Source organism: Panulirus ornatus, chromosome 30 (assembly GCF_036320965.1).
Source record: "Panulirus ornatus isolate Po-2019 chromosome 30, ASM3632096v1, whole genome shotgun sequence".
In the NCBI taxonomy this organism is placed as follows: Eukaryota; Metazoa; Arthropoda; class Malacostraca; order Decapoda; family Palinuridae; genus Panulirus; species Panulirus ornatus.
In genome coordinates, this window is record NC_092253.1 from 19,387,413 (window position 1) to 19,400,597 (window position 13,185).

Here is a 13,185-nt window from a genome sequence, read left to right on the forward strand (position 1 = left end):
TTATTTATTTCTGTCGCCACCCCACCACACATGAAATGACAACCCCCTCCCCCTGCATGTGCGCGAGGTAGCGCTAGAAAGAGACAACAAAGGCCACATTCGTTGACACTCAGTCTCTAGCTGTTATGTATAATGTACCAAAACCACAGCTCCCTATCCACATCCAGGCCCCACGAAACTTTCCAGGGTTTACCCCAGATGCTTCACATGCCCTGGTTCAATCCATTGACAGCACATCGACCTCCTGCATGTTCAGGCCCCGATTGCTCAAAATCTTTTTCACTGCATCTTTCCACCTTCAATTTGGTCTCCCACTTCTCCTCGTTCCCTCCACCTCTGACACATATATCTTCTTTGTCAATCTTTCCTCACTCATTCTCTCCATGTGACCGAACCATTTCAAAGTACCCTCTTCTGCTCTCTCAACCAAACTCTTGTTATTACCACACATCTCTCTTACCCTTTCATTACTTATTCGATCAACTCACCTCACACCACATATTGTCCTCAAACATATCATTTCCACCCTCCTCCACACAGCCCTATCTATAGCCCACACCTCGCAACCATATCACATTGTTGGAACCACTATTCCTTCAAACATACCCATTTTTCCTTTCTGAGATAATGTTCTCACCTTCCACACATTTTTCAATGCTCCCAGAACTTTTGCCCCCTCCCCCACCCTTGACTCACATCCACTTCCATGGTTCCATCCACTGCCAAACCCACTTCCAGATATCTAAAACACTTCACTTCCTCCAGTTTTTCTCCATTCAAACTTACCTCCCAATTGACTTTTCCGTCAACCCTACTGTACGTAATAACCTTCCTCTTATTCACATTTACTCTCAGCTTTCTTCTTTCACACACTTTACCAAACTCAGTCACCAGCTTCTGCAGTTTCTCACCCGAATCAGCCACCAGCACTGTATCATCAATGAACAACAACTGACTCACTTCCCAAGCCCCCTCGTCCACAACAGACAGCATACTTGCCCCTCTCTCCAAAACTCTACCATTCACCTCCTCAACTACCCCATCCATAAACAACTTAAACAACATGGAGACATCACACAACCCTGCCGCAAACCGATATTCACTGAGAACCAATCACTTTCCTCTCTTCCTACTCATACACATGCCTTACATCCTCGATAAAAACTTTTCACTGCTTCTAACAACTTGCCTCCCACACTATATATTCTTAATACCTTCCTCAGAGCATCTCTATCAACTCTATCATATGCCTTCTCCAGATCCGTAAATGCTACATATACAAATCCATTTGCTTTTCTAAATATTTCTCACATACATTCTTCAAAGTAAACACCTGATCCACACATCCTCTACCACTTCTGAAACCAAACTGCTCTTCCCCAATCTGATGCTCTGTACATGCTTTCACCCTCTCAATCAATGCCCTCCCATATAATTTCCCAGGAATACTCAACAAACTTATACCTCTGTAATTTGAGCACTCACCTTTATCCCCTTTGCCTTTGTACAATGGCACTATACATGCATTCCGCCAATCCTCAGGCACCTCACCATGAGTCATACATACATTAAATATCATTACCAACCAGTCAACACACAGTCACCCCCTATATTAATATATTCCACTGCAATACCATCCAAACCCGCTGCCTTGCCAGCTTTCGTCTTCCGCAAAGCTTTTACTACTTCTTGTCTGTTTACCAAAACATTCTCCCTAACCCTCTCACTTCGCACACCACCTCAACCAGAACACCCTATCATCTAACACATTAAACAAACCTTCAAAATACTCACTCCATCTCCTTCTCACATCACCACTACTTGTTGCTACCTCCCCATTATCCCCCTTCACTGATGTCACCATTTGTTCTCCTGTTTTACGCACTCCTTCCAAAACATCTTTTTATCCTTCCTAGAATTTGATGATACTCTTTCACCCCAGTTCTCATTTGCCCTCTTTTTCACCTCTTGCACCTTTCTCTTGACCTCCTGCCTCTTTTATCTTTTATACATCTCCCAGTCATTAGCACTGTTTCCCTGCAAAACTCGTCCAAATGCCTCTCTCTTCTCTTACACTGATAATCTTACTTCCTCATCCCACCACTCACTACCCTTTCTAATCTGCCCACCTCCCACGCTTCTCATGCCACAAGCATCTTTTGCGCAAGCCACCACTGCTTCCCTAGATACATCCCATTTCTCCCCCACTCTCCTTACATCATTTGCTCTCACCTTTTTCCATTTTACACTCTGTCTCGTCTGGTACTTCCTCACACAAGTCTCCTTCCCAAACTCACTTACTCTCACCTCTTTCTTCACCCCATCATTCTCTCTTCTTTTCTGAAAACCTCTACAAATCTTCACTTTCGCCTGCACAAGATAATGATCAGACATCCCTCAGTTGCACCTCTCAGCACATTAACATCCAAAAGTCTCTCTTTCGCGCATCTATCAATTAACACGTAATCCAATAATGCTCTCTGGCCATCTCTCCTTCTTACATATGTATACTTATGTATATCTCTCTTTTTAAACTAGGTATTCCCAATCACCATTCCTTTTTCAGCACACAACTCTACAAGCTCTTCACCATTTCCATTTACAACACTGAACACCCTGTGTACACCAATTATTCCCTCAACTGCCACATTACTTACCTTACATTCAAATCACCCATCACTATAACCCGGTCTTGTGCATCCAAACTACTAACACACTCACTCAGCTGCTCCCAGAACACTTGTCTCTCATGATCTTTCTTCTCATGCCCAGGTGCATGTGCACCAATAATCACCCATCTCTCTCCATCCACTTTCAGTTTTACCCATATCAATCCAGAGTTTACTTTCTTACACTCTATCACATACTCCCACCACTCCTGTTTCATGAGTAGTGCTACTCCTTCCTTTGCTGTTGTCCTCTCACCAACCCCTGACTTTACTCCCAAAACATTCCAAAACCACTCTTCCCCTTTACCCTTGAGCTTCGTTTCACTAAGAGCCAAAACATCCAGGTTCCTTTCCTCAAACATTCTACCTATCTTTCCTTTTTTCTTATCTTGGTTACATCCACAGACATTTAGACACCCCAATCTGAGCCTTTGAGAAGGATGAGCACTCCCCACGTGACTCCTTCTTCTGTTTCCCCTTTTAGAAAGTTAAAATACAAGGAGGGGAGGGTTTCTAGCCCCCCCGCTACCGTCCCCTTTAGTCGCCTTCTATGACACGTGAAGAATGTGTGGGAAATATTCTTTCTCCCCTATCCCTAGGGATAATGTATATGTAACATATATATCTGATGCCTGTTCCCTTTTGAAACTCCTTCAAGGGGGTGACTGTAGCAAAAGAGTACCCATAAATGAATATCATGATTAATGCATGATCATCCCATTAATAATTCAGCATTTATAAGTTATGATTACTTATGGTCACCCCATTAATGCTTTACTGGTTATAAGTTAATATGAATGTGTGGTTAACCTGCTAATAATTTGTTATTGTTATGATTAATTTATGAATATCCCTTTAATAGCTTACTGATTTACTTATTATGAATTACAGTTAATGTATAATCAACTGGCAGTAACTTATCAGTCGCAAGGTATTGTTAATATATGATCAAATTTTTAGCTTATCTGTTCATGTTAAGAAAGGGAGAGAAGCTCAAATATGACACACTGGAACAGTTTTTCTGGAAGTAACACAGAAAAATGGCTAACTCAACCCTTTATGATGGACTGCAAAGTAATAATGTTGTAAATATCCTTAAAGAACACTTTTTCCAAGACTGGAATCTGCAGCATAAAGAAAATCTAACAAGCATTGTGAGGAAAGCTCTGGATGACATTTCAGAGGGTTGAACTGTGTGTTATGTAAAAGTTGAAGGTATGCCAAGAAAGTCAAAGATGGAACCTGCATTTGTAGAAAGGAGTACACTTGCAGTCTTTTTCTGGAAAGGTATGAATTCTCTATTAGCATTGTCCTCCTGTGTTATAGAGAAGTATTGAGTCGGTAGCAATACATACAGTATTTATGAAGTACTTGAACTTATGAAAACATTGGGAAGTGTTAAAAGCTTCTTTCAGCAGATATTTTTATTATACTTGATCACCATTTCCCACGACAGAGATGTGGCACCAGGCGAAGAACAGCCCATCCACTCTTATACACATACATATAAACACCCATACATGTACATATGCATCCACATACATGTACATATCAGCATATACATACACATACACAGACATTTACATATATACATTTGTACATATTCTTACTTGCTTGCCTTCAATTCATTCCTGGTGCCAACCCGCCCCACAAGGACACAGCATCACTGCCCCCCACTTCAGTGAGGTAGCACCAGGAAACAGACAAAAAAGGACACATTCGTTCATACTCAGTCTCTAGCTGTCATGTGTAATGCACTGAAATGACAGCTTCCTATCCACATCCAGACCCCACATGGTTATCTAGATATTTCACATGCCCAGGTTCACTCCATTGACAGCATGTTGACCTCAGTATACAACATCATTCCAATTCATTCTGTTCATTGCACACCTCTCACTCTCCTGGATGTTCAGGCTCCAATCACTCAAAATCTTTCTCACTCCATCCTTCCACCTGCAATTTGGTCTCCCGTTCCCTCCACCTCTGGGACATATATCTTTGTCAGTCTTTCCTCACTGATTCTCTCCGTATGTCCAAACCATATCAGCACGCCCTCTTCTGCTCTCTCTACCATACTCTTTTTATTACCACATGTGTCTCTTACCCTTTCATTACTTATTCGATCAGATATACTAACAAAAGAGCTTGATGCTTTAACTTTTACGATCTGCTCTGAGAAATATTCAAAAGATTCTTTATTTATTCTTTTTGCACATTAGTAAGGCCTTTAGTGTTTGTTACCAACCTTTGTGAAATACATTTATTGATTTTCTATGGATTCTAAATGACATTTTAAGAAGTTAATAAAACCATCTTGATGTGAGAATAAAGCTCCAAAATATATGAAATGATTTTTATCCATGTTGAAGTTAGTTGTGGTTCTTCTGCTGACTATTATTTTCTTTTTCTTACACCCCATTACACCTATCCCTCTCCCATTTGTTATATTCCTTCTTACCTATCCTTTTATCTTTAATCTGTTTGTCATGCCTTTTCATAAATTCCCTCTTGGCTTTTTGTTTGATTTATCACCAATTTCATCACATGTATCGTATATTGCTTTTTTTCTGGTTTCTCGCAAATTGTCCTTTTCATGTTAACCTTTTGCTTCTTATGTTTTATTGTTTCCTGACCATTGCCTTTATGTTCTTTGATTTAATATGAATGTTTCATGATCATCCTTTTTGTTCACATTTTTTTTGTTGCTCCGTTTACCTTTCTTCTTGGTTTGCTTGATGATGACTTCATTGTTATATCCATGAAAATATCTCCTTGTTGATCCTAATATCTGGCCTCCTATCATAATTATATTTATCTCCATCTGTAAATTTGTACATACACATATTGACTTCTGTATTTCTTTTACGTCTATTTGTCTGTTTTCTATGTTTTGATATTAAATTGTTGTCTCCCTTTACATTGTTTAATACTTTTTTGTTTTGACAAATTTTTTTCACGTCATGATGTTTTCTTGCATGGCAATATATGTATATACACTTTAACTGTCTTACCCTACATTTGTTTCCTACATGTGCATTCATGCCTTCCATATTTCAATGCTTTCATGATCAATCTTTACCCTTAACCATTACAATATTTCTTTCTTTCACTTCCACCCCCCTTTTTTATATTTTGTTTATCTGTACTTTTGATATGTTATTCTTTTTTTTTCATGTTGGCCATTTAATGTATCTTATTCCCATCCATTTTTCAATATATTATCAAAATTTTCTGTTACTTGCTGTTGTTTTTTCTTCTTTTCCCTCCTCCCTTTGTTGCCTGTCTATTTGTCCCAAAATTTTCTTCGTATTTACTTTTCTTTCATGTAAATGTACATTTTATGCTTTTTTATCTGTACCTTTATTATTCTTTTGGCTTGCAAACTAATATTTTATACCTGACATTTTGAATGCATATGAACTTTGATTTTTATATGTTCATTGTTATTTTGTTGCTAAAATTTGCATATATTTCTGTTATTGCATAACCTTCTCCTTTCATGTGTTTAATCCCTCCTGCTTCCAAATCCTTTTTTTCATTTCCTCTATCATCAACCTTTCAATGCTCCTGACTTCCTACTTTTGTTGGGCTGTCTTTGATGTGATGGTGATGGTGCTGCTGGTGTGTCTCCTCCTGTGGTGTGTATATGTATGGGAAGGGTGGGGAGCCTGGGGGGCCGCTCTTCTCCTCGCTGCTCTCCCCTCTTGGGACGCTCCCCACGCTTCCACCGACGCACTGCTTCGGATGCCTCTGCCTTTCTTCAGCGCCGACGCTCATCTCCCACACCGTATGTACACACAGCATGATTTACACATCTATTTTCTGCCTTCTTAGACAGTGCTTCTTTTGTTCTAGTCATTGTATTGTCTTATTTTCTAATTTTAGTAGTAGCAGCTGATAGATGATTATATCCTCAGTATTATATAATGGAAACACAAAATTGTAGTCTACTAATCTGTAGTTATGTTTCATTACAGCTTTTAGATGATCGGATTATAAAGGTTTTAAACAGGAGTATGATGGAAGGAAGAGCTTGCTTTTCAACACTGAACATGTAATTATTCCTAGATATTTTTCTTGCAGTTGGCACATACCATGTCAGAAATAGAAACAATGTCTAGAAGAATTGATTAGCAAGGGGATGATTATTTACCTCCTAGCTCTCTTCACCTATTGTTTTTCGGGTAGAATGCATAAAACTGAAGAGATGAAAAAGATGAAATATAGATTGTAAGAAATGATGAAAGCTTAGAAGAGAACCAAATAATGGGAAACCATTTGAGAGAAGAGGGTTTTTCTGCAATGATATAGTCCCAAAAGAATGGATAATATTACTGTATTGCATGACAATATAAGAAGATTTATATAGGATGGACATTTAGATTATAGAAGTTTGTCTGGTTGTTATAGGAGATAAAATATATGGTTGGGTGATGACAGATATTCCCATGTACTGAGGTATAAAACTTATTAAGGGGATATCAGAAGGAATGTAGTTTTGTTGACCAGATTTTCCTTAAGAATACTTTTATAATAAAAGATGGAAAAGAGGAATATGTACTAGGAATGTATAATGTATTGCAGTATAGATATATTATATGAAACTTTTAGTAGTAACGAGATATTTTCAAGAAGAAAACTTATTGTTTTTCAATTCTGATTAACAAACTACTGGTTGATTGCCATGAGAGCTCAACCTGAGGTTACCTGGAGAACTTTTGAAAAAACAGTTCACAGAAAATAGTCCCTAGATATCAAGGTAGTGCACAGAATGTGGGAGACTCCCATTTCCACTCTTTTTTTGCATACACTATTGATGTGAAACAAGAAGATATGCTCCCCTGCCATTGCTAGAAGAATGCCTCTTAAAACAGAACTAAAGGTAGAGAAGTATATCAAGATCATTACATTGAGTAAATAGTACATTAACCAAAAATGAGCTATGCATTGTAGTTACTGATATTGTAACCAGTAAATGTACCATGTACACCAGTGGGATATATATATATATATATATATATATATATATATATATATATATATATATATATATATATATATATATATATATATGTAAATTTTTTAGAAGCAGAAGGGAAACAACAAATTCATGTGCCCAATGAGTGCTATGTGAGTGACAGAGGATATCCCATTGACAAAAGAGTAGCATTGTGTACTTCACTCTTTTAGGGTGGCACCCTAATGAATGTTGTCTTTCAGAGATTATGGAATATTATCAAAATTTAAGATATTAAGGAAAGTATTATGAGCTATTGAAACAATCCCCAGCCTTTTAACTCAGTGCTTTATCGATGTTTAGAAGTTGATGTGACACTAAGGCCTTTAAATCTTCATCTGCCATCTACATTTAAACTAAGTCTGTATCCAGTGACCCCAGCAGGTGATTGTTCCTGAAACTTACCTTGGTATGCTTGGAGATTAAGTCATGTTCCATTGTTATTTTTACAATTACTCTTCATGGTCTCTTGACGTGTTCCTACTTATTGGTTCACTGTTTTCACCGTTTGGACCTTATACAATATCATTTGTATACTCTGCTTAGTAAAGCAGGGCCTGGGTGGGAGCGAGCATGCAGCATTTTCCCACTGTGGTTGTCTCTTGTAATCCCATTAGTGTAAATCTCCCTTCCCTTCATGTAGAAGTTGTTAATCATACTAATTTTGCATTCAGTTACTGCACTCCTGAGTTAGCAATGACACCTCAGAAACAATCTTTGGGTTTCGTGTCTTCTTCATCATTGTTATATACGAAGAAGTGAGTATCATTTACAGCACATGAGGAACTAGATATTTAATGATCTTTTAATGCTGGTAAGGCAGGAGGCAAGCTTATTTGTGAGTACAGATTTAGGACCATAGTAGTCTCTGATTTAAGAGGTGGAAAAGGAACAGATTCATTTTCAGCAATAGTTCTCATGTGCTTGCATAGTACTGTATTTTTTCATTTATGTGTCATAAATTACAGCACAATATTTCTGTGTGCCCTATGGTATAATTTTTTTTTTTTTTTTTTTTGCCGCTGTCTCCCGTGTTTGCGAGGTAGCGCAAGGAAACAGACAAAAGAAATGGCCCAACCCACCCCCATACACATGTATATACATACGTCCACACACGCAAATATACATACCTACACAGCTTTCCATGGTTTACCCCAGACGCTTCACATGCCCTGATTCAATCCACTGACAGCACGTCAACCCCGGTATACCAAATCGATCCAATTCACTCTATTCCTTGCCCTCCTTTCACCCTCCTGCATGTTCAGGCCCCGATCACACAAAATCCTTTTCACTCCATCTTTCCACCTCCAATTTGGCCTCCCACTTCTCCTCGTTCCCTCCACCTCCGACACATATATCCTCTTGGTCAATCTTTCCTCACTCATTCTCTCCATGTGCCCAAACCATTTCAAAACACCCTCTTCTGCTCTCTCAACCACGCTCTTTTTATTTCCACACATCTCTCTTACCCTTACGTTACTTACTCGATCAAACCACCTCACACCACACAATGTCCTCAAACATCTCATTTCCAGCACATCCATCCTCCTGCGCACAACTCTATCCATAGCCCACGCCTCGCAACCATACAACATTGTTGGAACCACTATTCCTTCAAACATACCCATTTTTGCTTTCCGAGATAATGTTCTCGACTTCCACTCATTCTTCAAGGCTCCCAGAATTTTCGCCCCCTCCCCCACCCTATGATCCACTTCCGCTTCCATGGTTCCATCCGCTGCCAGATCCACTCCCAGATATCTAAAACACTTTACTTCCTCCAGTTTTTCTCCATTCAAACTTACCTCCCAATTGACTTGACCCTCAACCCTACTGTACCTAATAACCTTGCTCTTATTCACATTTACTCTCAACTTTCTTCTTTCACACACTTTACCAAACTCAGTCACCAGCTTCTGCAGTTTCTCACATGAATCAGCCACCAGCGCTGTATCATCAGCGAACAACAACTGACTCACTTCCCAAGCTCTCTCATCCCCAACAGACTTCATACTTGCCCCTCTTTCCAAAACTCTTGCATTCACCTCCCTAACAACCCCATCCATAAACAAATTAAACAACCATGGTGACATCACACACCCCTGCCGCAAACCTACATTCACTGAGAACCAATCACTTTCCTCTCTTCCTACATGTACACATGCCTTACATCCTCGATAAAAACTTTTCACTGCTTCTAACAACTTGCCTCCCACACCATATATTCTTAATACATTCCACAGAGCATCTCTGTCAACTCTATCATATGCCTTCTTCAGATCCATAAATGCTACATACAAATCCATTTGCTTTTCTAAGTATTTCTCACATACATTCTTCAAAGCAAACACCTGATCCACACATCCTCTACCACTTCTGAAACCACACTGCTCTTCCCCAATCTGATGCTCTATACATGCCTTCACCCTCTCAATCAATACCCTCCCATATAATTTACCAGGAATACTCAACAAACTTATACCTCTGTAATTTGAGCACTCACTCTTATCCCCTTTGCCTTTGTACAGTGGCACTATGCACGCATTCCGCCAATCCTCAGGCACCTCACCATGAGTCATACATACATTAAATAACCTTACCAACCAGTCAATAATACAGTCACCCCCTTTTTTAATAAATTCCACTGCAATACTATCCAAACCTGCTGCCTTGCCGGCTTTCATCTTCCGCAAAGCTTTTACTACCTCTTCTCTGTTTACCAAATCATTTTCCCTAACCCTCTCACTTTGCACACCACCTCAACCAAAACACCCTATATCTGCCACTCTATCATATATATGTTGTAATATTGTTTTGATTGATTCAGCAGCTCTTATTTTACTACCTATTATTCCGCTGTCATTTTTCTTTTCTTTGAAGAATCTTTTTTTTTTTTCCGCTGTCTCCCGCGTTTGCGAGGTAGCGCAAGGAAACAGACGAAAGAAATGGCCCAACCCACCCCCATACACATGTATATACATACATCCACACACGCAAAATAAACATACCTACACAGCTTTCCATGGTTTACCCCAGACGCTTCACATGCCCCGATTCAATCCACTGACAGCACGTCAACCCCGGTATACCACATCGCTCCAATTCACTCTATTCCTTGCCCTCCTTTCACCCTCCTGCATGTTCAGGCCCTGATCACACAAAATCTTTTTCACTCCATCTTTCCACCTCCAATTTGGTCTCCCTCTTCTCCTCGTTCCCTCCACCTCCGACACATATATCCTCTTGGTCAATCTTTCCTCACTCATTCTCTCCATGTGCCCAAACCATTTCAAAACACCCTCTTCTGCTCTCTCAACCACGCTCTTTTTATTTCCACACATCTCTCTTACCCTTACGTTACTTACTCGATCAAACCACCTCACACCACACATTGTCCTCAAACATCTCATTTCCAGCACATCCATCCTCCTGCGCACAACTCTATCCATAGCCCACGCCTCGCAACCATACAACATTGTTGGAACCACTATTCCTTCAAACATACTCATTTTTGCTTTCCGAGATAATGTTCTCGACTTCCACACATTCTTCAAGGCTCCCAGAATTTTCGCCCCCTCCCCCACCCTATGATCCACTTCCGCTTCCATGGTTCCATCCGCTGCCAGATCCACTCCCAGATATCTAAAACACTTCACTTCCTCCAGTTTTTCTCCATTCAAACTCACCTCCCAATTGACTTGACCCTCAACCCTACTGTACCTAATAACCTTGCTCTTATTCACATTTACTCTTAACTTTCTTCTTTCACACACTTTACCAAACTCAGTCACCAGCTTCTGCAGTTTCTCACATGAATCAGCCACCAGCACTGTATCATCAGCGAACAACAACTGACTCACTTCCCAAGCTCTCTCATCCCCAACAGACTTCATGCTTGCCCCTCTTTCCAAAACTCTTGCATTCACCTCCCTAACAACCCCATCCATAAACAAATTAAACAACCATGGAGACATCACACACCCCTGCCGCAAACCTACATTCACTGAGAACCAATCACTTTCCTCTCTTCCTACACGTACACATGCCTTACATCCTCGATAAAAACTTTTCACTGCTTCTAACAACTTGCCTCCCACACCATATATTCTTAATACCTTCCACAGAGCATCTCTATCAACTCTGTCATATGCCTTCTCCAGATCCATAAATGCTACATACAATTCCATTTGCTTTTCTAAGTATTTCTCACATACATTCTTCAAAGCAAACACCTGATCCACACATCCTCTACCACTTCTGAAACCACACTGCTCTTCCCCAATCTGATGCTCTGTACATGCTTTCACCCTCTCAGTCAATACCCTCCCATATAATTTACCGGGAATACTCAACAAACTTATACCTCTGTAATTTGAGCACTCACTCTTATCCCCTTTGCCTTTGTACAATGGCACTATGCACGCATTCCGCCAATCCTCAGGCACCTCACCGTGAGTCATTTTTTTTTTTTTTTTTTTTTATACTTTGTCGCTGTCTCCCGCGTTTGCGAGGTAGCGCAAGGAAACAGACGAAAGAAATGGCCCCCCCCCCATACACATGTACATACACACGTCCACACACGCAAATATACATACCTACACAGCTTTCCATGGTTTACCCCAGACGCTTCACATGCCTTGATTCACTCCACTGACAGCACGTCAACCCCTGTATACCACATCGCTCCAATTCACTCTATTCCTTGCCCTCCTTACACCCTCCTGCATGTTCAGGCCCCGATCACACAAAATCTTTTTCACTCCATCTTTCCACCTCCAATTTGGTCTCCCTCTTCTCCTCGTTCCCTCCACCTCCGACACATATATCCTCTTGGTCAATCTTTCCTCACTCATTCTCTCCATGTGCCCAAACCATTTCAAAACACCCTCTTCTGCTCTCTCAACCACGCTCTTTTTATTTCCACACATCTCTCTTACCCTTACGTTACTTACTCGATCAAACCACCTCACACCACACATTGTCCTCAAACATCTCATTTCCAGCACATCCATCCTCCTGCGCACAACTCTATCCATAGCCCACGCCTCGCAACCATACAACATTGTTGGAACCACTATTCCTTCAAACATACCCATTTTTGCTTTCCGAGATAATGTTCTCGACTTCCACACATTTTTCAAGGCTCCCAAAATTTTCGCCCCCTCCCCCACCCTATGATCCACTTCCGCTTCCATGGTTCCATCCGCTGACAGATCCACTCCCAGATATCTAAAACACTTCACTTCCTCCAGTTTTTCTCCATTCAAACTCACCTCCCAATTGACTTGACCCTCAACCCTACTGTACCTAATAACCTTGCTCTTATTCACATTTACCGTGAGTCATACATACATTAAATAACCTTACCAACCAGTCAACAATACAGTCACCCCCTTTTTTAATAAATTCCACTGCAATACCATCCAAACCTGCTGCCTTGCCGGCTTTCATCTTCCGCAAAGCTTTTACTACCTCTTCTCTGTTTACCAAATC

At 40.3% G+C, this 13,185-nt stretch overlaps 1 protein-coding gene across 3 annotated transcripts in view; it reads left to right on the top strand.

Moving 5' to 3' along the window:
* LOC139758441 (oxysterol-binding protein-related protein 11-like) overlaps positions 1-13,185 on the top strand; it is a 94,556-nt gene that overhangs the window by 43,737 nt on the left and 37,634 nt on the right. For 2 of the 3 annotated variants that reach the window (XM_071679859.1, XM_071679860.1), the window contains exon 6: positions 6,331-6,459. The exons of the other annotated variant lie outside the window; for it this stretch is intronic. In XM_071679859.1, the coding sequence (XP_071535960.1) occupies positions 6,331-6,459 (129 nt within the window). The remainder of the gene's footprint in view (positions 1-6,330; positions 6,460-13,185) is intronic. 3 annotated transcript variants of the gene reach the window in all.